The 25,082-nt window shown below is 38.4% G+C and overlaps 2 protein-coding genes across 4 annotated transcripts in view; one reads left to right on the forward strand and one right to left on the reverse strand.

The window, feature by feature from the left end:
* The window catches only part of DOCK1 (dedicator of cytokinesis 1), a 321,007-nt gene that overhangs the window by 205,429 nt on the left and 90,496 nt on the right, over window positions 1–25,082 (reverse strand). For both annotated transcript variants that reach the window (XM_068951448.1, XM_068951446.1), the window contains exons 26-27: window positions 17,690–17,817; window positions 15,170–15,265 (exon numbers count right to left, since the gene is read on the reverse strand). In XM_068951448.1, the coding sequence (XP_068807549.1) occupies window positions 15,170–15,265; window positions 17,690–17,817 (224 nt within the window). The remainder of the gene's footprint in view (window positions 1–15,169; window positions 15,266–17,689; window positions 17,818–25,082) is intronic.
* The window catches only part of INSYN2A (inhibitory synaptic factor 2A), a 75,688-nt gene that overhangs the window by 41,844 nt on the left and 8,762 nt on the right, over window positions 1–25,082 (forward strand). The window contains exon 4 of one of the 2 annotated variants that reach the window (XM_068951450.1): window positions 5,711–10,627. The exons of the other annotated variant lie outside the window; for it this stretch is intronic. Within the exon in view, the coding sequence (XP_068807551.1) occupies window positions 5,711–5,894 (184 nt within the window). The 3' untranslated portion in view covers window positions 5,895–10,627. Of the gene's footprint in view, window positions 1–5,710; window positions 10,628–25,082 lie in introns of those variants that run through there. 2 annotated transcript variants of the gene reach the window in all.

Here is a 25,082-nt window from a genome sequence, read left to right on the forward strand (position 1 = left end):
CTCAATCCACTGCTGCCAAATGAAACAAGCTCACAGGTTAAAATCATGCTGATACAATTTAACCAGGTAGAATGGAGTCCATGGGGAATTAATGCACTTGTGATGATCTATGAAAATTATTAAAGTAGTATGGGATACAAAGTAAAAATAAGTTAAGCAAACGCCTAAGATATCAGTAAAGCAACAACAGGCAGCTAAGTGGCTAGTGCAGAAATCTTCACCCTCTTTTTTCCTACCTACAGTAGTTAACTTACCTTCTTTCTCATCTTCTCTAGACTGCAAGATGCTCAGTAGAAAAAAAGTGCCTCTTAAGGGCTTGCAAACACTGCCAGTGCTTTGGATCCTGAGCATTAGTGATGTTCAGGTTAAAACAGGAAATTTGAAAGAAGGACTGTTATAGAGGGGTATTAACCTAAATTTTCATGTGATTAGTGCTTATCTGGATCCTGTCCTTTCAAGACACGGCACGCACTAATTCCATGTCATCCAATTAACGCCACCCAGAAGGAGACGCAGCGATATTCTTTAATTCCTGCTTCACCTTGCCTACTGAGAGGCAAATTCAAGGCTCTGAACAAATCCTTGCAGGATTTGGGCTCAATGCCTTTACCACCTCAGCTAGGTAATAAAAAGGTAAACAGACATAAAAATCAACAAATTCAAAGACAACCACATAGACCTGCCCGCAGGAAGGAAAGGCCCTTGCAGCGACACGGGCTGGTGCTGCCCGGCTGGGAGCAGCTCTGCCAAAACAGCCCGGGGGCTCACGGCTGGCGGCAGGAGGCCGAGAGGAGCCACCCACGTGCCCCGGCAGCGGAGAGCCGGAGCCCCGGGGCCGCCCGACCCAGACGCAGCAAGGGACGGCTCTGTCCCCTCTGCGCAGCACACGCCACGTCTAGTTCGAAGGAGGGAGGTTTGGGCTGAACAGAGGAATTCTTTCCCCGCAAGGAGAAAAGCAGTGGGACGGGCTGCGATGATGTGTGCTAATCACGTGTGACGATGTTAGAAGAGAAGTAAACCCATCAGAGTATCTAAGTTTGTTGCTAGATATCCTCCCACGCTCCGTATGCTTCAAACCAAGTGGGTATGACTCCTCAAACTCCATACACGATGCCTTGTACAGCAACAAAATTAGAAAAAGCTCAAAGTTCACTCTATCAGCATGTAAAAATAAACTCAGTTATTAACACATTCTCACAATAAAAAAAAAGCACAAAAATCCCAAAGACACCCAAACTCTAATCCACAGTACTAAGTCTAACACTTGGAAAAACACGATTAGCCAGGAGGTAGCATGAGCAAGTCGGCCAGCGTGCGTGCGTGCCTGGATTGCAGTGCCCAAACTGGCCCCCCTGCCCCTACCAACACCAGGCTGTGCAGCACCGTCTCATCGCGCGACCGGCCCTGCGCACAGGCGTCATCACAACACGTCTCGTAAAACGCTGGATTTGATCTGCACGGTTACGCAGCGCATACACGCAGGCACATCCGTGCCCTGCCGAGGCCCCCAGGAGCTGTGCTGTGACCAGCGCTAGGGCACTGCGAGTCCTTAAATCAGAAGTCACACAATTCTCTGCTGCCCTCCCAAGTGCCTTAGGGTTTCATGTACTAACTGTACAGTCCTCCACTGATGAGTAGCTATCCAACGTATTTTGTTCCTCTTTATTTCCTGATTACAATTCAAATTCTACACAGAAAATGGTATTAATTTTGCTACAAGTTTTTCTGTGCTACTCATTACCACAGCAACCAAGTGCTTCATTGTTCTCAGAACACAATAGTTCATCTCACAAATGCAAAAAAGCAAAGGCAAAGGGACACTGAACCCAAAGCAAAACAACCAGAGAAACCCCACCGCAGTTCCTGCTGATTCAGTTCTGAAATTAAGAGTCACGGAGGAAAACAGTTTTCAAGGCAGCATTCAACTGCCCTACTGCTGCCCCGCGACTCTTTTTGCAACGCTGCCTTATTCACCACAAATCCAACTTCCCCAGCAAGTGAGTAATGCTTCCGATGGACAAAGTTAGATCTTCATTCATGTCTCAACTAGGCTAATCCATCAATTTACTGCACATCCATCCTGCGCAATAAATTATGATCCTGGAAACGGGGAGGAAGGGGAGTAAATCACATGTTGTGTTCGCTTTGCACTCGTGTCAGTCACTAGCAGAAAACAAGACAGAAAAAGCAGTCTTCGTGTTCTCAGGTTTGGGGCTCAGCTCCAGCACCACCTAACATAATTCAGAGCTGAATTTGCAGTCTTGCTCAGTCCTCGACACAGCTTGCTCACTTCGATGAATTTTAGAGATTTTAATTACATAGCTCTTTCATATGTTTAATGAGCATGTCAGAAGAAAATGCTCAAAAGTCTGTCATTTTAACACGTTCGGCCAAATTTTCACGGGAATGTTTGGATATCCAAACTCTGATACACACGCTCCCTTGAAAATGTAAAGTTTCTGTTGTAGACCATGTAAATACATAGTAGCTTGGGGGGAAAATGCAGAAGTCAACCAGAATTCTTAGCCCAAACAAAGTTTTACTGCCTATACCTCTTCATAAACACCGTAACTATTCACCCTGGAAAAAATTGAGAGAGGCATTACACAGGGGAAGTTCCAAGCCTTTTTGGTTTGGCAACATTGTAAGTGACTGAACTTTTAGTATGTCCTCATCAGAAGGTCCAACAATTCTAGTAGTAAGTTGTACTACTGGCATCATATGCAATATTTATTTTCTTCTCTCGTTCTTGGAGGGCTTATTCACATTTGTAGTTGCAGCTACTGAACTTATTCTGTTGCCTCACCCTTACCTCACTAAGGAGAAATCCTTCTGGAACCAATAATAAGCTCTATCACGCATAATGCTAGAACAACATATAGCCCTCACTTTAATCACATTGATGGGGTTATTGTGGGGAAGGCTCAAAGAAGAGGTGAGAACAGAGAATGTGAAAGTACTAACTATATGGCATAGAGAGTATTTCAAGCAAAGGTCATTTTGAGATGAAATTTATAGATACTTAGGGTACAAAAAACAGTCACTAAGCAAAACAAAATTGTCAAATCTGTGACAAGTGACAAAATAAAGTTCATGAATGTAAGAACTGGAAAGATTTAACAGTGTGCAAAATATCTTCATTTCTGTAACTAAAAAAGTCAGATATGTATGCTTACTGAATTCAGTAGTACTTCATATATTCAATAAAAAGTTAAAAACTAGAAGTAAGTGATCGCTAAATTTAGAAAAATGTGAAAAATAAGAGAAAAATCATCTTGTTCTTTTACTGCAGCAAACAAAAACACACTAAAGCATTAGTTTGCAAGAAAGCTATTTGAATGCAGCAGTTGCATTAAAAATGCCTATGTCAAGGCTGAAATGCCTGTTTTTAAATATATATTGAAAAACAAACCAACTATAACGTAAGCCAAACTCTGTAGAGATTTGCATGCCTCTCTAAATGAATTTTACAGAGATGCTGGAGAAGAATCTGTTTCATGCTGAGAGTCTTCCAGTGTGGTACTGAAAACACATACAGCAGGGCATTCATAATCAGCTGATATTCTAATCTTCCAAAAAAATTTAAGGCCACAAGTATCTAGCCAACTTCTTTTTGCCAAACTGCAAACAAGAATTTGTTATCCAACAAGGGATAACGAATGAACGTGGCATTGAAGAAGATGATATCGTTGTTTCACTAACGATGAGTGATCAGTAGTCCTGCTGTATGCTTATTTTGTAACAGGATACCTAATACAGCTATCTACTGCAAATTCAGTATTCATAGGTACCGTTCTGAATACATCTGAAATTTTAAAAATCTCCAACTTGGAACGTCTTCTGAGTACTTAAAAACATGCAGGAGGGGAAAACGTTTTGAATATCTGAACCCTTACCAAAGTATTTTTCTCCTGCACTGACTATTAGAAAGTTTATCCAAATCACTAAAAAATACTGACTATTTTACTCAAAATAGGCATTTAACAATTAAACTAGAGACTGATCTTGCAGCCCAAAGCAAAAACAACCTCGCATCTTTCCAGCAGCCCTTTCCAGAGACTTCAGTGGAAGTGCTGAGACACAGACTCTTTATCATCTCCTCAAAAAACAAAAGCCTAAAATAACCCAAAACTTTAGTCAATATCTTGGATTCCCTCTTCTCTCCAAGAGGAGGATAAAATCCACTTAAACCAGAAGATAGTATTAGATAAGGTGTGCTCAATTTGCAAAGGCTGTAATATTAAATTCCACCCCCAGACAATCTCCCACGACTTCCATTATTCCAGCTTATTGGGAGAGTTTCCTCTGAAACTTGAGGTGTTTTGTACTGTACTGTGTGCTTGCACACATTCAAGGTGGAGTGTCTTCTCCTAAAGCTGGAATGAAGGAGTAGTAATAGAAGTTGATTTTTCTTTTTTTTTGTTTAAACATATGGAACCAAACATCTAAATTTGAGAATAGCTGAAGGAATCATTTTCTAGATCCACATTAAAACCATAAGTCACCCCAGTGCAGAGTATGAATTACACTGGAATCATTAAGGCCTGAAAAAGAAATCAGACACAGCTTCTCTAGTGGTATAGTTTAAACAAGCAATAGCGAAAAAGGACTCAGAAAACATATTTAATGCTTACTAAAAATGAACTGACAACCAGGAACTATAACCTCTCATTTATGCAACACTGTAGCAGCAGGTCATTGAAAACCCAAGAAATCTCAGAGGTAAAGCTGAAAGGACAACCTATCAAAGTGTCTCAACAGATGCACTCAAATGCGATCTTTAAATTGATCATACACTGTTAATTGTAAAGCATTAAGCAACAGGTAGGGAAGAAAAGTCAAATCGTTCCTTTCCAGGGTCCAAATTCCTTTCTTAACTTAATCTCGCCCAATCTCCCGAATTCCTCCTCTGACAGCCAGGTGTGCCATGCTGCAGTGTAACACACAGGATAAGATAAAAAGCATCACTGCAGAACTTGTCCACAAGCTCAATTTGAAATGAACGGTAAATTCTCTCTGCTGATATTAGGGTTCTAATTTCATCCTTATTATGTTTCTTAACTGCAGGCAGGATTTTTTAGTCTGCAAAGTGCTAAGAACTCAGGAGGTATATTTTAGAACTTAGGTTTATTTTTTGAATGCAAGTTTATGCTTAAATGAGTAATTGCCCTTATTTCTCTCAAATTTTAATAGCAAAGAGGTTTTTTGTTTTACCTATAGATCTAGTCCAGATAAATAAATGGATCTACATCATTAGATGCTTTGTTTCAGTAGTCAGTTGCAGCAGGAGCTAAGTTGATTTTCATATTTTATGCTAGAAATAGGGCTAAGTTTAGATGCTATCAGCAAATGCTAGAGGGCTACAGTGTAAAGAAGAAAACCCTCGGAAAGCGCGTTTCTCTATACAGATAAGGGCAAAGTAGTATTCCTAGGCTTCAGGCACACTAAGACACTCTGGCAGCCATCCCCCAGGTCCGCCTAACCAGGAGGGAGAGGTCTGCGCAATCCAGTCACATGAGGTCTTCTCATTTTTCTTTTGCAATATGAAGAGTTATTACTCGCTTTCACTTCTGTTGCAAGAATTGCAGAGATCTGTATTTAATTTTAATAAATTAAGCCCTTGGATATCAGTATCAGATGTTGTCTTAATAGAAATCTTTGTATCACCATAATTTAGCAGCTAATTGCTTTTTTCTTCCCCCATTTTTAGTGTGGAATTGGATTTTAAGCAGCAAGAAGATAAACTACAGCCAGTTTTGAGAAAACTTCATCCCATTGAGGAAACTCAGGTTGCACCTTTGCCTTATTCTCAGGAGGGTTACTCCTCAACTCCCAAGCAAAAATCCAAAACTGAATCAAAAAAGCATGGAAGATGGAAACTCTGGTTCCTTTAACCAAGTCCATTACATATGGAGTTCAAGGCCTTCTTTGAGAAATATTTGGAATTCTATCAATCATCTAAAAAGGGATCTTGGTAAATTGATCAGTGTTATCAGCCAATGTCGTTCTGACTATTCTGGCAGCATTCGGTTCTCATCACATGTACCAAAAAGGCCTTTGTACCTATAAACTACTGTTCAGGAGCGAGGCATTAAGTAATACCTTGCTGACTTTTATTTGCAGTTCACCAGTGTGGGATGTAAAACCTGAATTGAAATTTGTACAAAGACGGAAAGTAAAACTATTTTCCCCCCTTAGATCTGAAAGCATCACGTTTTAACCTGTTAAATTGTAGGCTGCCATCCTGTACACAGCTAAATATCACTATTGTTTTGAAGCCTTTTGGGGGTTTGTTTTATTGTCTTTAAACACCAATGAGAAAACAAAAAAAAAAAAAAAAAAAAGAGGCAAGCCTTATGTTTGCAATCGTCTTCAGTTTTACAAATCCATGTGGATCGGGGAGTGCAATTTTCAGCACAGATATCCTGGACAAAGCACAATTTTTCATGTGGTCCGAGACCATGAATAATCAATCTCTAAGATGTGACTATATGTATATTTGCCTTCATGTCTTGTAAACTTCAACCAAGTTATTACATCTCAACATTGTACCATCTTTTCTAATTTAGCTATGACCTCATCACCAGACTAACAAGTTTGTTGCTCATCTCCAGTGGGTGAGCAGCTAGAAGTCTCCCAAAGTCAGGACAATGCCGTTAACCACACCGATTTGACAGGGTCAAGGTTATCGGACAATAAACCGTCCTAGATCTCATTTTTAATCTTTTGGTACACAAAAGGTCTAAATGAAACACTCTGGAACAGGAAAAAAAAAATCAAAAAACCAAACCCCTATGATAAAAGGCTCTATGGCTTGTTGGCATTTGCCATAATTTAATAGCTTTTTGTAACACAGCCTTTGGAAAACCTGTACTCAACTGCAGAAGGCACCAGAAATTTTATAGCATGCACCATGCTTTGAAACCCGTTTAGACAAGATAATTTTCAAGGGCATTTATTTAGCTGAGCCTTTTAAGACAGGTCTCCCAACAAACATATTTAATTTATATTTAGATATATGACTTGCTAGTCAATACCCTTAGTGAAGAAATGTGGATCGAATTTTTCCTTTTTTTTTCTTTTTTTTTTTTTTAAAGACATTTAAAATCTTGCTCTAAATTATACACTGCAATCTTTTCCTTTACGTATTTGCTAATGTTATTAGATTCTTATCTAGAATGACTGTTTGGGGAGAAATGCCTAATGCTAGAGCTGGCTAGGGAATGGGAATCTTGTCTTTTCTTTTAGGAGTGAAGATAATTGGAGCAGTACAGTGTCACGTGACAAACTGGTTCACAAAGTATTGTTTTTGAAACTTTATACCCCACAGTGTCATTGGGATATCTATTCTTCGATCATTAAGTAGACAAAAATGGTGGAAGAAACAATCATTTACGGAAGAGTTTGCACATACTAAAAACCCGAAAAATTTTAATTTATGCTCTTTTTCTCTTAGCTCACAATCAAATCAGTGACTAATTTCACAAAAAAAGAGGAAAATAATTTTTTCTTTGCTTTGGGGAAAAAATAATAAGAAAAATAAGTTAATATAAGAACACAACTATAGAAGATGTCTATGTCCACTTCAAAACCAACGTCAGCGTGCTTTAATGAAGAAGTCACCTTTGTAGTAAATTTCAAGAGGGCTACAGGTTCTCATACGTAAGTAAACAATATCCTGAAATACTTCTGTGAAAGCTAAGGATTCGAAAAGGTGATCCTGTGTACCAGGAAGGAAGTGCAATTGTTTCATATGGAAAAATGTGTTTCATGTATTTTATACCGTTTTTAATTAAAGCTATAATACTGTTTACAAGACAGCCCACCTTACATGTTTTAGAAACCCAAATATTTCAAAAAACAAGAAAAAGTTATTTTTCCTAAAAAAAGAAATATCAAATGCAGAGACAAGAAGAAAATACAACAACATTCAATATTTTACAATAGTGGCAATGATTAACAAGCTCCTGCATGCAAACACACCTAGCATTTTAAGAAAATAAACTCAAACATCTCCCAATGGGGAACGATTACAAATAGTTAGTCTCAACTAACCAGTAGCTTTTCCCATAAACCTATTCTAAACGCTCTTTTGTGTGGGGACTCTGGCACAAAATTCTCTGAAATGTTTTTATGTGTGGTTACTAATTCATACAGAGACCAGTATTCTGTCATCATCCAAAATGATAGACGAGGATTCACTGTTGAAACATTTAAGAGCTAAAAGTGAAAGTTCTCACTGAGCGTTCTACACGTCCAGGCTATTTTCTTAAACAAGTTGCAAATTTTTAATTTTCTACATTTTTTAAAAATGAAAAAGCTAACATACATATAGTCTTGCTTAAAATTACATATCATGTTATATGGTACCATACAATGTAATTTGTAATAAAATGTTTTTGCAAGTGTGTATAATGTATCATATTGTATTACATTTAGGATCACTCAGGCTCAGATTAGATACTGAGGGAAACTTAATTCTTTAGAGCTTTTAGTTAAATGTAACTGACACGAAGCTATCTTCACCCTAACGTAGATCTTACAAGATGCAGGTTATAACAAAGAAAATGCATCATCACCTTCAATGTGGCACATAACGTAGCTTCACTGAATTCACTACAGTATCATGCGCTTTCATACACCAATTTACTATAAGCACTGCTCCCCTATCATCCTTAAAATACTTTCTAGTCAATAAATACTGCAGTGATTTTATATTACTTGCTATTTTCTGAGTCTGCATAATTTCCATTAAGCAGTTAAATCTTTGTTTTAGAGCTACTAGGAAACACAGTTCATGTATCACTTGTTTTCTTCAAGAAAAAGAATCACTGTAAAACCAGTTTAAAAATCAGGATAAGTTGAAAAAAAAATCATGATTAAAACTGAAAAATCCTATCATAAGTACGAAGTGTTTGCTTTTTCTTGCTTCAGATGCAAAACAACCGTCTATGCTGTTAATTTTGCTCAATGTTCTAATGTTTAATCACTTTTTAAAAAGTCAAGTAGATCTATTTTTCATGAACACTTTAAAAATCAAGAACAGTGTCAGATTATACCATTTCTTTAGCATCTGTGTAATAGCATACATTATGTACTACTACTTGAATTTAACAGGATTGCCACTAAAAATATAACTGCTATACCTACACAGTTCTGTTCCAGCAGAATGAAACAGACTGCATGAAACAACTTTTAGTATTATTTCAGCATCCATAAAATACAACTGTGGATTATTAAAATAATTGGACTGCTAGAAACATGCAGCCGATTTGTTTAGGCGAATGCAGTCTGTTTAGATAAACGCTGATACAGCCTATTCCATACCCTTTTGCTGCTTGTGTAATATTATTCATTTGACAACATAAACAAGGCTTGTTATTAGTGACGGAACAGAATCATGACCATCATTCAAATATCACTTCAGCTTTCACAGCACTCGTTAGCACCACAATCTCGAACTTTTTGCAAGGGACGAAAACAAGAAATTATACTTTTTATTGAATTGCATATCTTCTTTCTTATAGTCCAGTGAAGAAAATGAAGCATTCTGCCTAACAATTTGGAACTCACTGTACCTTAAAATCCATATTTAAGGTTAGAAAGGCAATTTACGTCATCTAGCTTCAAGTCATAATGTAAGCCCTAGAGCTCTCTCCAGTGACCCCCAGTAACTCATGCTGCACTTAACCATTCCTCCCAGGAAGGCACCCCGTCTGGCAGATCTCAACAAAGGGAGCATCCACTGCTGTCTGACGGATTATTCCAGTGTTTACTTTCCACTTCCATGCCAGAACTGTGCGCTCAGTTTTAAAGTTCTCACTCTCCCATGCTGTCAGTAGCCCACGTCTTGTCTTTGCCCTTTTGGCAAGTGCCATTTTCAGGCTACAGAGATTCTCTTTCACGACAGCCACGGGGCACCCCTGAGTCTTCTTTCTAGTCACCTAAGGCGGCTGAGGTCTTTTCACATCTCTTACCACAAGTCGCTCCTCACGCAACTTTTGGGTCATTTTTGCAGCTCTTCAATTTTGGTCTTTCTGCATTCTTTTTAAAATGTAGGCAAAAAATATGGGAAACATCCCCTTCATCAGCAAAGTCATAAAATGCTCTCCCATCCTCTACGCCCTGTTCATACACGTCCAGAGAATCCAAACAGCATCTTTTCCTGCAGTAGCACAGCGAGAGTTCATGCCGACTCTGTCTGGTCACCATGGACCGCTAAGTGTTTTTCAGAGTCACTGCTCTTAAGCGCTGTCTCTCAGGAGTACAGCTACTTCCCAGATCTTTTGCTCCTACAAAATTTGCTAGCAATTTGTCTGCGTCTCAGTGGAATTTAAATTGTTCCATCATACAAAGGAATCAAGATTATTTTGTAAGTAACAATGATCTTATAGTTACATTAATCCGCCAACTGAAGCATCATCCAGAAATTGTATACATAGCATCCCAAAACCTCAGTCTGGGTGACCTTTCCGAAACTTAAAGAGTTAAGCAACAGAATTGTTTTTCTTGGCTTTGTAAATGCAAAACATACCAAGCTGCTGACCACAAATAAGCTGGAAGGATCATGACTCGTTTTGGCCTTAACATCCTATCCGGTCAGTTTTGATTTTCTGAAGGAGGCTAATATGCTGACTCACAGGGAACCTAACATTTTTCAAAAGTTACTAGGCAAGAAAAGATTATTTAAAATTATACTTAGGAAAGACTCAAAGTGTGCTTGATTTACTTTTTCCAAGCAACATGTTTTTTCACTAAAAAAAATGCTGTAGTCTTGTTATAGGTAAATTCTTACTGCAACCTAAGCAGGGCTGACTCTAAGCACATGCAAAGTATACAGCTGCCTAAAGCAGCAGGCTTCTTGGAACAGGTAAAGAAAAAAATAAAATAAGATTAAAAACACACCCCCACTAGCCTTGCATCAGACAGCTCACAATGAAGTCTTGCTGCTTCCACCACTACTACATGGGTTGCATATTCCTCCATAATAAAAGGAAATAAACCAGCAAGGAGCCAGGAATGGTCTCAGAAGGGACTAGAGAATATGCACATGGAAATCTGGAAGGAGGCAAAGTTCAGTCACTTTTGGTAAAAATGCCAGAGTTATCAGGCAAAGCTTACATCTACTTTCCTACTCTAGTGATTGTGCGTAACTGCACAATAAACTGCACAACTGCTAAAAATTACATCCAGTTCTTGCCTTTGCTGCAAATAGCAGAATCTGTTACTCATTTAGCAAACAGATAAGGTAAAACCAAAGCGAGTCTTTCAGGAAAAAAAAAAGTAGCCAAAAATAACTAGTACTCAAATTTTAAAAAGGTGTTTCTCCAAGTGTTAGAAAGTCATTTGATATGGTAAGCTGGGAAATAACGCTAATTTCCAGGTATATAAATCCAATGCTTTCATTGAAAACAGCGGGGGTAAGTAGCCAGACTGTGCTTACGTCTTAGCTAATAGACACTTACATTCTTCTGAACTAGAGTGAAACTGAGGTTTTTACAAGTCCTAGTGGCTAGGAGACAGAGTGCAATGTCACAAATGTTAACTTTAACAAAATCCATCTTGCTTCCAACTTCTGACAAGATGATGGTCAAATCAGATTTTAATCTGCCCCTTCCCACTCCTTTATTTATTGTCTACTTTCCCTTTTCATAATTGCTCTATCTTATTTCAAGATAATTCTCACTTGAAAGTGTAAGATAAAAAGAGCTGATTATTTTTTATCTGGTAACTTAGACATGTTTATTTAAGGAAGCAAAAATTCAAAAAAAAAAAATTTTCAAAGTAAATAAAGTAAACGCCGACCATCTCCTCTCTCTGGGAGGAGTTCCTTTCTCTTTTAGGTAGACCTTGCTTAGTAAGTGTCCTTCTCCACGAAGCCTGTCTCAGGATTTTCTTACTGAGTAATGAGCTGGGAGGGGAATGCTAGGAAGAGGAGTGGAGGACTCGTCCCTATAAATTAAATGATAATAAAGAAAATGTAGTTTTATAAGAAAGACCACTCAAGTCTCTTTCAGATTGAGATATGGTAAAAGTTAAAATTCTTTCTCAGTTCCTAGATCAAGATATTACAGTATTTGTAAATCCTACACAGAAACAAAAACGTAAAAAAAGTTACTGTGTTACTACAGTCTTCGCTACAGACCATGGGCTGGTGGCACAGAACGCAGGAGCCACGTATCTGACACTAAGATAAGGATTCTGGTCTATTCTGCATGACAACCCATTCATCTTCTGTCAATATTTTTCCAAAGGGAATTGGCCTGATACAACTGTTGTCAGTTACAGACATAAGACCCTACATTAACATATCTAGTGACTACACATTCTATCAAAGATTTTTGTTCCATATGTAAAAACACATTATACTGAAAGTTTTCAGCATACCTCTGCCACCTCTGTTCCAAAGTAACTGCATTTTAAAACTTGACTAGTTCAATTATTTTCACTAACACTGATAAGGGAAAACTCCAGCTTCTCAGAAACACACTCCCAGTGACTTACTGAACAGTCAAAATCAACGCAAGTGTAAGTCAGTCACGCGTGCTACTTCAACTCAGAAGCATGTACAGAAAATATAATGAAAATTTAAATACAAACAGCAACAAAGTTTCTGCAAAATAACTCTTGGATATTTACCCTTAGTGATCATACAGTTCATGCATGTCTGTATGCCACTAGTTCCACTGTGGTTACAATCAAGTTATATAAAGAATGTGAAATTTCACATTCTTTATTAACACTGTAAGCAGATTATGAATCTATGTTCTTGCATTGCTACCTAAAAGAAAACAAGTCTGTTATCTCTGATGACAAAGATTGCTGCTTTGCATTTATTTGAGCTATTCAAAGCAGGATCCTCACAGGAATGTTTCCAGAACGAAGCTATCAGCTGATATCTTCATGGATATGCAGTCCATTTTTAAAGTAGTAAATACCAATCTTTCAATATTGTCACTCAAGATCTTTTTTATATTAAAAATGTATTAGACGGCAATGTTAGGTTTCGGACAAAGATGACATAGCTAACTGCTTCAAGGTGTAGACATGCCAACTTAACTATACCAACATAACTAGAGTTATGTAAGGAATAAACTACTTTTGCCCCATGTTTTACTCCTTTCAAAAAAAAAAAAAAACCACCTACTCTTCGAACTATGTCTGCTTTATCTAAAAGATAAAGGATCCTTCTAAAGGATAAAGGATCTAAAGAGATCCTTTATCTTTAAAATAGCCTTCCTTCTACTTGTCCCCTATGGTTAATTCTCTTCAATTCCAGGTAAAACTATACTAGCATTGACAAAAGAAAAGTTAATGCATAATCTCAAACTGATGCTAATCCAAGAGGGGGCAGGTTATATTCCCTAACTCACAGCTGCATTTTACTCTTCCTACTTTTTGACACCATAAAAATGCAGTGTTAGTGGTTGATCACAGGAGGATCCTTTCAGCCAGGGACCGAATTTATAATAATATTAAGTGCTCCTTGAATATACCTAGTCCCATTAATACTTATTACATAATTAAGAGTGTGTGCAGACAGAATGATTTCAAGCTATATTCATGATCACTGTCTGTACTTTTAATACAACTGTATTTAGTTAAAAAATATATAGAGGTGACATTTTCAAATATAATTTGCTAAATTAAAAAGGGATAATGAGTATCTAAATCATGTTCATCAAAACAGGAATTAATTCACAAGTTGCATAACTGTAGAAGTGTCCTGCATTCATGTCTTACAAGACCTACTTCACAGATGGGGGAAGTAAAAACAAGTTTTGTACCCTTGTACAGAACAGACAACTTAAGGTATCTATTCTATGTATTAATAATTTCCATGCTAATCTACACAAAAAGTAATGGCAATACTTAAATCTTAGGATTTGCTTTTTCTGTTACTACATTCCAATATTAACAGTCTGTAAGAGTGACAGTTACTTGTAACTGTTTAATGCTCCAACAATGGATCTGGTGATCTATTATCACTTTCTGGTGACAAAAACTACTATTGCAAATCAAAGTGATGAAAGTAGATGACAGGGAGAAAACATTAGTGGATAAGGCACTAAAAACATTGAAATTGCATTATGCTTGCAGGCACAAGCACAAATATATGCCAAGTAAAAGGGAGAACACCAGATGAAATAAGTAAGATGGATTGAGGATAGACAACATTGTAATAAAAAGGGAAATATCACTGTCTAGTTATCAGGAGAAATAAAATAGGAGGAAAAAACAGTGGACAAAAAGAGACACACACAGTGCTAATGCATTCAAATGTGACAAACTTTTTGAAGAAGTGATCGTGGCTTCTGCTGGGCTTTTAAAGGGGGGGGGGGTGGACAGTGGAGCTCCACTGGGGATAAAAGAAAAAAGAAAAAAACAACACATCCTCCACCCTGAGCCAATCAAATTAATAAGGAAAGCCACTCAAGATAGATGAAAAATCTGGTCCACTCTGACCAGTCTTCTGTGTATTAATAGCCAGCTGCACATGCCTAAGATTATAAGGACAAGGCAAATAAAAAGTAAGACTCCCCAAAACACAATTCTATCATCTAGAGATCTATAGCTAATAGTCTAGACCTGTTTTGGATATGAACAGGGCTTCCCATTACTTAGCCCAATATTAATGACATAGTTGGAAAATTAACAGGCTTCTAAATCACAGTGTTCTAATAAGTCACGCCACTGCAAAGTCTTAATGTGCTAACTTGCAATTGCTCTATTAGTCCTTCCTCTAGATTTTCAGAGAAGGAATCATTTGGGGGCTCTATCCTACAATCATTCAAATACTGCAGTCTTGGTCAAAAAAAGCAAGTAAACGCTTGCAGAATCAAATGATTGCCAAGGTAGTAACAGATATGCAAGTCTGTTTCATTTCTACTTTTTTCAGCTGGTTAATTACAAACAATATATCATTTTGGTTAACAAAGACATCTCGAGTCTGCTTAATCACCTGGTCACCAACATTTTTAAACTAATTTTTCTCTCCTCTGTGTAACTCACGGAAAAATTACAAGCCAACATTTTACAGCTTACTGAACACTCAGAGACAGTTACAGAGGTTTTGATTGCTTTGCATCACTTGGGATTTAAATCCTATTACAGTCAGGTTCAAGAAGATGTGGCAAAGGTATTTAAGGTTACATCAAGAGACACTTACAATGAGCTCTGAATCACGTCCCATGGAAATGACTGTTCTATTTACCGTCCTCAGTAGCTTTTCCATGATTATCTGGACATGTCGTTGTGTTGGTCCCTAAGCAAAAAGAGTAAGTTAGTGGTAACTAGATACAAGAGACACCACTACGATTCAAATATTTATGTTTGCCTTTAAATCCATCTGTCTTGTGAAAGTTAAATAAAACATCACTTACTACTGTTGATCAAAAGGAGAAAATTAGATCTTAACAAAGACCATGCAAGGTCTATTTTATTAATACATGCTACTCATAAATTTATGTGTGCTACTGCAGTTATCTAAATCAAAAGTAAGTCCCTGGAAATACAGTAATGCCTATGACAGATACTTAATATCTTCATTTTCCAAAGTCATTTTTTCCAACATCAAAAGCCTACAGTCATTACCAAGGTTTAGCAGCCTACTCTGCAACAGAGATTCAGTGAAAGAAACCAACAAAAACAAAGCAAACCTTTAGGTAAGGAACTTCAAGTTCAGTCAATTATTTAAAATTAATATTTTCATATTAGAAATGATCTGCCACTATTTTTGTAAGAGTTGAAAAATATCCATTGCAACTGGCCTTCAAGAAGTTCAGAAACCTCATGCAGAACAAGGTCTACAGAAACTGAAGCCAAAAAACACATGACAAAGAGGGAAGAAAAAAAGCAACAGAAAACAGATGAGCTTCATTCCACCTTTTACTTTATTAACAGACTTCTTCATAATGTTCGTTAGTCAGAAGGAGTAGATTTCAGAAGCGTGTGGGAGGTGAAGGGGAAACAATTCTATGGCCAACATTTAGAAGCATTTTCCCATATAATCATCTAAAAAAAGCAGTATCTTCAGGTTGCTTCTTGACCATTATACTAACATTCTAGTGAACCAATTTCTTCCTTGCCCTTGGATCCATGCAATAACCCCCAGCTTATCAGATTGTGCTTAAGTAACAAAAGCATATTTGCATATATGAAAAAATGCATTTGCATATTGGAAGAATGATCTATCATCATCCATAGCTACTGCTACAATATAGACTCTTCTTCCTACTGCTGACAGATCCGTCTTTGGAATAAAGCTTACATTTCTTGTTCAAAGAGTATCTTTAGATAAAAACGCATCTCTATCTCGGTACACTGTTCCTCTCTACCCTTTAGCTCTCCCTTCCTTCCCTCCTAAGATTTTTCCTCTTTGGAGTCTCAATTTCTCTGCGTTCCTGGTTCTTCTGCTGTCCTGTCCATTTTTGATGTTTTTATGTCCTTTCTCACTTGCAGTGTTTGCTTCCTCTCCCTACATCCCCTCTCCATCCCCCTTCTCGACTGGCAAATGGATCTCTTCCCTGGCGGCTCTGCTGCCAGCTCGCAGCCAGCTGCTGTCGGGCAGCAGCGGCGGCCAGCTCTCAGTTCTGCTCCCATCATTTCTGCGGTCCTTTTCAGCCAGGCTCACCTCCAGAAGCGGGGGAGCAGGAAGGTAGCTGCTGCTGCAAGAAATGCAGTCAAAGTGACAGCAAGCAGCCAAGCTGTCAGGAACAAACTCATTTTTTAAAACAAGCTGCCCCCTGAAGCAGTCGCATCAGATTACTTCAAAAAAAGGAACTAAACCAGAACTAACCCCAAAACACAGTCAAGTAAGATGCTATGTGACTAGCTGACCCCAGAGGTCCTTTCTGACTAAATTAGTCGATGATTCTACATAGGACTGAAGGTTCAGACAGCAGCCTCATCAGCCTAAACTACTTTATTGTTCTAAGACAGCATCAAGTCATTAAAGCTTTCCAGAAAAGCACCAATATTTGCATACTGGTGTGGAATCAAAAAAAGACAAAAATTAATTATCATGTGAGCTACACATCTACATAGCAGCCCAGGGCACGGCACGGATTACCACGTGCCACTGTATCATGCCTTGATGTTCTGAACAGTAAGACGACTACATTGGTTATCGTATTTATACAGAAAAAGCCACATTCTAATTCACGTTATTTCTTCCTGAGGTGGACAATTCTACCATACAACTTTAAATAGTACTTGAAATAGCTAAATAAATTGACTGTATTGACAAAGGATGTGTTCATATAGGTCAGGTCAGCATCAATGTAACTTAAATGTAAGTTTCCCAAAAAGTTTGTGGAAAATTGAACATTTTCCACCTAGTCGAGGCTGGACACAGAGGCTGTGTAAGAAAGAGGTTTAACTCCTAAAAATATATATTCTACTATCTGATCAGGATCTGAAAAAAATGTTATTGGATGATAGTGCTGTTAGAGATGAGAGGCACCTTAGAAACAGTAAGAAACACCATTAGAGGGTACCATCAGAGCATACCAACACATCCTTGTCAGTGTATACCTTAAAAGAACACTTAAAAAGGGAGAGAAGCTGGTAGAAAATAGGAAGAGGCAGGGAAAAGAAGAGAGAAAAAGGAAAGGTTACCTATTTAATCAGTCCTACCAGGATCCATTTCTTTTAAGTGCTAATCATCACGGAAACACAAGATACTAACCACATCTTTTTTGTAAAGCACTTCCAGAATGTTACTAAGCAATTGGCAGCAAGCCTCCAGATCTTCTTGTCTTTCCAAGTGATACTTCAGCTGATCTGTCATTGTTGGCAGCAAGATTTCCCTGCAGTCTGCACAGAAAACATAAGGTTATATGCACAGCTTTAAATAACTTCAGAGCATCATCTAAATACATAAGCACTGAAGCAGGTTGTATAAGACAAAATTTTAGAAAAAATAACTTCCAGATTTCCAGTCTCCTGCATTTCAGCCCATGAGATAAAAACCTGAGAAAGTTACAAGCAAATGAAAAGAGTCATTAGGTTAAAACACTTGGACAAACAGTATGATCTCTTTCCCTACAGGTCCCAATTCAGTAAAGTACTTGAGTAGCCTCACTGATGTTGACTTCCTGTGCTTAAGAACATTGATTAATCCGACCCATAAAACACTGTTACACAAAATCTACATATAAATATAGTTTCACACTCGCTCAACAGGACGCATGCTGGCATGTTACCCTTCCTTTACCTTACCTGCACTTGTTATCAAGGTAGCGCAGTCTAAGAGTACAAACGTGATTTACTGAAAGGTGTGATGCAACTTAGATTAGCATTTAGGTGAGTCTTTTCTAGTCCTTCCTGACCTCCATGCATTCTTTAGAAGTATTTCATGATAGTAGCACACTGTTTCCCTACGCTTATGTAGCTGATCTTTTGGAATAGCATCCCCAAGATGACAGAGAGGCATATCAGAACATCTCCCTTCAAATCAGAATAGTCCAATGTCATCTTGTTTAGTAGATGCTATAGTGGTTTTTCCCCAAAAATGCTGTTAAGGTATTTTATGCTCATATTCAGCTATAGTTTGTAGAAGTCCTGAACCATACAAGTATTTCAGAAAGGGGAGATAAGCGGAAGATGAGGAAAACTGAAAGGAAACTAGATAATGACCCAAAACCCAAGAATGTACAGTAAAAACGAAAGACTGATACTCCTGCAGCTTCCAGCAGGCAACTCTGGGGCACTGACAGAATCTAATGAACATGTGACCAGCAAGTTATCTTATGCAGAGGGCTCAGATTTGGAATCAGCTGCAGCCAAACCACAAGGCCAGAAGCATGCACGCTTTATCCTCAAGGTAGTGAAGAAGGGATTTAAAAGCCTTTAGCCTCTTCCATCTCCAGCCCTTCCCCCAGTAAATCCATACCCAAAGGAGAACTGGTTATTCTTGCTCATCATCTTGTTCATCAGAGTCTGACTTGCCGCAAAGAGAAATTACGATGATTAAATTACGTAGCGTATATGCAGTCGGCCTGGTACTCAAGTATATAGGGGGCACAAGAGGAGTGTGAGGAAAAGGAGAGGAGAAAGGGAGGTGGGAGAAGTTATTTGGTATTTTCATCCCCCCTTCTAAATAACATTATAGAGCAGAAGAAAATCATGAGACTTTTCCAGGTACCTTACCCTACCCATCAGCTCTCAATGTGCCCAACTATCTCACACACATGCGGATGAAAGCATGAGTTCTGCTTTGTCCAAAGGAAAGAATACTACATCCCTATGCTGAAAGGGCTGCGTTACCAAGCTGGCAGGCTTTTCCACCCAGAAGAGTTATATGCATAAGAAAGAAGGCAGCATAGCTATATGCGTATATGCACATGGATTACATATCTTGAAAAACAATAGTTACTGTTAAGTAATCTTTCTTCTTTTGAGTCAGCATAGGCATATACTTTCATGTATGGGTTACTCCAAACAGTTACTCCTGTACCATAAAAACTACTTAGCAGAAATTCACATAAAAGCTGAAGTCCCTGCAACATTTAGCAATGCTCATGAATACTCAATTAAGATCTTATTTTAAGGGCATTTTAATAGTTCTGGACTAGCAAACATCACCATCACCACATTGCAAATGTGACAGAGACAACTGGATGCACAAGGCTGAAAACGAAAATCAGACAATCTCTCTGAGGGAGATAACCATATTGCAATGTGAAAGCGCACATTTGGAGTTACAGTTAATACGTTCCTGAAAAGCTAAAAGAACACAGACTCAGTAAAACTGTCAACAGTCTGAAACCGGGAAGCATTTCCTGGTAGCGGGAGAGTTGGGAGTGGGAGCTTCTACTTGACAGTAGAAGCTCCTTCTTCAATCAGTCTCTTTAGTAGCACACATTTGCTCTCTATCCTTTCACAGTGGATATAACTGGCATCCAGAAAAAGTCAGGAGAGGCAGCAGTTGCAGAACAAGTGAGCTGATGCTGAGGACATGCAGCAAATAGACGGTAGCTCAAAGGATGACAGAGACTTGCGTCATCAAAAGGATGGTGACTCTTTGGCTTTGCTTCACCAAAATTAAGGACCTTTGTTGGCTTCATCCTTTGCCGAAGTGTCTAGAGACAACACATGAACTTCACCTTTGACCATTCCTGGCAGTTCATGTCAGTATTAAAGAGATGCCACTCCCTAAGCACTGGGATATCAGTGCTGGGGAAGAAGGTACTAGTATAGTATATAGTATAGTATATATTAAACTATTATATACAGAACTGCAGTGCATGGGCCACACTCAGATGCCAACTTCAAAATCCTAGCATAGCAGAAATGGAGATGGAGGCTCACCCAACAATCTATACGTTACAAATACAGGATGGGCAAGTCAGTATCACTAATGCTAAAACAGGCACTGGGAGTACCAGCAAAACTGACAGTGAGGAGACAGAGAGGTGGATGAAAATACCTCCTTTCATCAGGAGGATGAAAAAATAGATACATGCTTAGGATACCGCTTTGGCTTGCAGTAGATAAATTGATATAGATGCGACAAACTCAAGGTCAAGGTGAAAGTTACTCTCATTTGATGAGCGTCAGTGATAACGGTAAGGACACAAAAGGATTTGGTTTTGCCACTCTGGAAAAAAAGAGAAGGAAATAGGATAGATGAGACAAAACTAAACTTCAGGATGCACTCCATAAGAAAGCGGTCTCTGCTCAAAGGTTGCCAGAAGCCTTTAGCCAGTGCCATAAGGTCCAGTTGCAATGGCCTCAACAGACTGCTGCAGTTTCAGGACTCCTAGGTGACCACAAAATCTGATCTCATGCTAGACACGAAGGAGTTCCAAGTAGAGCACCAGCCAGGACCACATCCCTCAGCCTTACAGCAAGGTATTGGCACAAAGGTCAGAATCAGACAAACTGCACAGCGGGGAAAGAGTCACTGATGTGAAGAGTAATCAAGAAACAACATGCTATGATGCACAATAGCGAGCACTCCTATACAGATCCTAGAAGTGAAAGGGAATAGGGATGTCTGCTATTACGTTGGCCAAACAGAACTGATCAAAACTGCACTGAGACACTATATGCAGAAGAAACACCTTAAAGACATAGGATTTTTCTTTACACTGTGACTAAAAGTAAAAAAGCATAAAAGACAAGCATCACTGAAAGAGCTTATTTACAGAAACATTCATTAAATAACCCAAAGCTATTTTTACAAAGATTAAGAGTCACAACTGCCTTAATATGGCGGACAGTGAAATATGTGCATTTAAAGTAACTGTTTGCTGTCACATAGTTTATGTAATGGCTGGATCTTCATTCAGATATCCTTTCTGTTCAAGGGGAATGCTATTTTTTAGTTAAGGTTACACATTTAAAGAAGTCTTTTTCGATACTGGCTCACCATGTATGTTAGGTTCATCATCATTTTACACTCATTTTAAACTTCTGTCTCTGAAAAAAGTGGCTCCATTAGGAGCTCCAGTCCTTGACCACTCACGCCTATCCCAAGAATGGTTTCCTGTCTTGTTTAAGTACTCGGACAGTTCTATGGTTACAGGAATCATCAGATAGATGCAGGCCAAAATTAACTACTTATTTTCCATTTACAGTTAAGTCTGATGAACTCCCTAGTTCAGTTCAGTTCGCTTGCCCCAAAGAGGTGGAGGCACAGTGCTGCAATCAGGAAGCATCTGTGAAAGTGAAACTTTAGTTTATTCTATCCTTTTTTTTTTGACTAACTTGAAAAGAAAACATACAGATTAAGAAAGATACAATGCAAAGATATAGCCCCTCCCTTTCACCAAATACAAGGGAAAGAAAGTATTCTGGCACTTCAGTTGCTAAGTGCTTCAGCAGACACGCTAACTCCTCTTCATAAACCTGGGAGGTGAATCAATCTAATAACTTACAAAGGCCCTTAATTAGAGGTTTGAAAAGTGTTTCATGTCCCCGTTAAGCCCCACTATTAGAGAACGGTCAAAGATCAATTTAATATCTGCAAGCATACAGAAGGCAAAGATTGCAGCTATGTCACCTTTAAGTTGGATTGTCTGCAGTATAAATTAATCAATAGAGAAGGTATTCAAGTTGAATTTATGAGAAAGGAAAAACTGATTGATTTGTCATACTACTTCATTTGGAATTCCACAATCTATACAAAAGACTAAGATCTTTTGGGTAGACTTGACAACACGCCTCAGTCATATTTACTGTCTCTCTGCCTCTCTAAACATCAAACTTGTGATTATGTGCTGTTTGGTGCATAACTTTTGCAGGTTATATAATAAGGGATGATAAAGCAAAGCATCAAGGCGTCTGAGATGCATGATCGTTCAGTACACATCACTGGAGCACACAGCGGGAAGGGAAGCTTGTACAGAAGTAGCAGTCATTTGATCTGGCGTTTACTAGCATCTCAGGACTTCCTCAAAACCAAGAGTTGTTAAAAAATACATGCACGTGCCAAGCATACTCCCAATCTTGCAATGTTACTTATTCGCAAGCAAATAAAAAAAAATCAGAAAATGTATAGCTACTCCCAATTTTTCCTGCTGAGAGGGAGACACCTTTCCCAGACTTAAAGATCCAGATCTTTCCCAGATTACCCCCGTTAAAGAAGTGTGTAAGCACTATCATTGTGAAATCCTTCCAATGATTACTTGTCCCTCTAATTACTAATGGAAATTTTATGCTAAAGAAGAAATACCATTGGTACACTTACTTCGAAATAACCAAAGAATAAATACTAACAGAAAATAGAAAAGAAAAAGCTATGGCTAAAATTCAAATGGGAAATTAGTGAAAATCAGCACCTCACAGGTAATAGAAACATTCACATACTAGATAATTTTTACATGCAAGTTTTGACTTTCTCTTACAGTCTGGTTAAAGGCCTAGTTTTAGAACTACAGAATAATTTGGGTTAGGAGGGACCTCCGGGGCTCATCTAATGCAATCTCCTGCCTAGAGCAGGGCTGCTTCCCTGTTCAGTCGGGGCCTCCCCAGCTCTCTTTTCCTAGCTGAGCAATCACACTCAGCTCGCTGCCTAGCAGGACCCCAGCTCCTTTTCTGCAGCCTTGCCCCTAGCCCTGGTCCCCATCCTGCACTGCTGCACAGGGTTATTCCACCCCAGGTGCAGGGCTCTGCAGGCGCCTTTGGGAAGCTTCCTGAGTTTTCTTTCAGCCCATTTCTCCCATCTATCGAGATCGCTCCAAACTGCAGCCCTGCCTTACTGCACTTCAACTGCTTACCACAATCTGGTATCACTTGCAAGCTTGCTGTGGGTGCACAACATCCCTTTGCCCAGGCTGTTAGTGAAGACACTGATCAGTATCAGCCCCAATAACTGACCACGGAGGAAGACGACCAGCAACCGGGCACTGGCTGGATTTCCTATCACCGAATTCTACTTCAAGTCCACTTGGATCCAAGCTGTTTCAAGTTAGAACCGATAGATGCAGATCCCAGAACAGAGTCCAGTAACTCAAAATTACCAAATCAAGTGCAGTAAGGACTGCTCCGAGTCTTTTGCATCCCAGATGACTTAGAGCTGTCAGGCATTTGTTCATTATCCCAGCAGATAAAAACTAACAGGACAAAGTTATTAAAGTTATACAAAATTCGAAAGATCTTAGTTTCACTTTGAACTGAAATATAAACAGCTACTGAATTCAGTTACTGAAACAGCTGCTTCAATTTCATAGATAATTCTGCGGTTTTTCCAGATACCTCTAATGAAATGCACAAGGACTAGAAGACAACAAAAACCAACGATGGAATCCAACCATATAAATATATTTTTTAAATTTAACACTATGGTAGTATGCTCTACAATGAGATGAGATTTTAAATGCATCCTTTTCTATAAACTACTTTGAAAAAATTTCGGTTGATCAACTTCATCTTGATTTTAAAAAGTTCAGAACAGGAAAGGTTAACCTTTATCAGGCTGCCTGCGACAAACACCGCTCAGCACTGATTAATGGGCAACCTTGATAAATCTACAGTCTACAACCCTAGTCTCCTGTTCAAAAGCCAGCTTTGAAAATAGCTCATAAGTATGATACACAACGACTACAGACAACAATAATTCGACATCTGTTCATCCTCCAGTGCATAAGTCCAACCCACAATGATTAATGTCACAGGAATGTGCAGTGAGAATAAAATATTAATCTTGATAAAAGGATGCTCAGGATGCATTATCAGCTTAGGAGTATCCAAGCAAACGGAACCCTGACACGGGAACTATGTTGCAGCTAAATACGCATAATAAAGTTCTGTCAGTTTTGTAAGGACACTGACAAATGCATTTCTTTATTTTACAGTTCATTTAGTTAATGTGGCCAAACAAAAATTATACTTAATAACCTTGCTCCTTTAACACAGCATGGAGATAAAGATGATCATTTTAGTGAGAACTAAACAGTAAGGAATCTTGTAAATGCTTTATGCGCTCTACTAATATTTAATAGATGAACAATTTTCTAATAGAGAAATCACTTGATTTCTCAACTATTTAAGAATACAGCAGCCACATGGCTCACTTGGTAATTAGCTTGAAGTCATTTATAAAACAAAGCAACAGAGAACACAAACATCTCTACAGGACCAAACAAATCACTGTTTACATAAAACCAAAATTTTGAAATTTTTCAAAGACATTTCATTTAACCAACAACTACAAGTATTCACACATTTAGAACTGAGAATATGCACGAAGTTACTATAAAACTGCTCCACTCCAAATAAGTTCATACATGTATTTGCATATACTCTTACACAAGATATACTGGCAAGATAAAGAATCACATCACTGCGTCAGGTGCTAATCAGAAGAGATGTTGCCTGTGTTGGAGGGGTTGAGGTGATTGTTGTTATTTTGGAGGGGAGAAAAACATGAAAAGATGAAGGGAAGCAGAGTTGGTTACTGTCAAAAGTTTTTTGCTTTACACACATAAAACCCTTTCTGCATGTGCCACTGAGCTATGTAGTGGCTGTGGTAGTGGCAATAACTATATATTACCTATTTACATACACTTCTTACACATATATATATATATATATATATATACACACATACACACACACACACTTACTGGTATATA

This window comes from Struthio camelus, chromosome 7 (assembly GCF_040807025.1).
Source record: "Struthio camelus isolate bStrCam1 chromosome 7, bStrCam1.hap1, whole genome shotgun sequence".
Classification (NCBI taxonomy): Eukaryota; Metazoa; Chordata; class Aves; order Struthioniformes; family Struthionidae; genus Struthio; species Struthio camelus.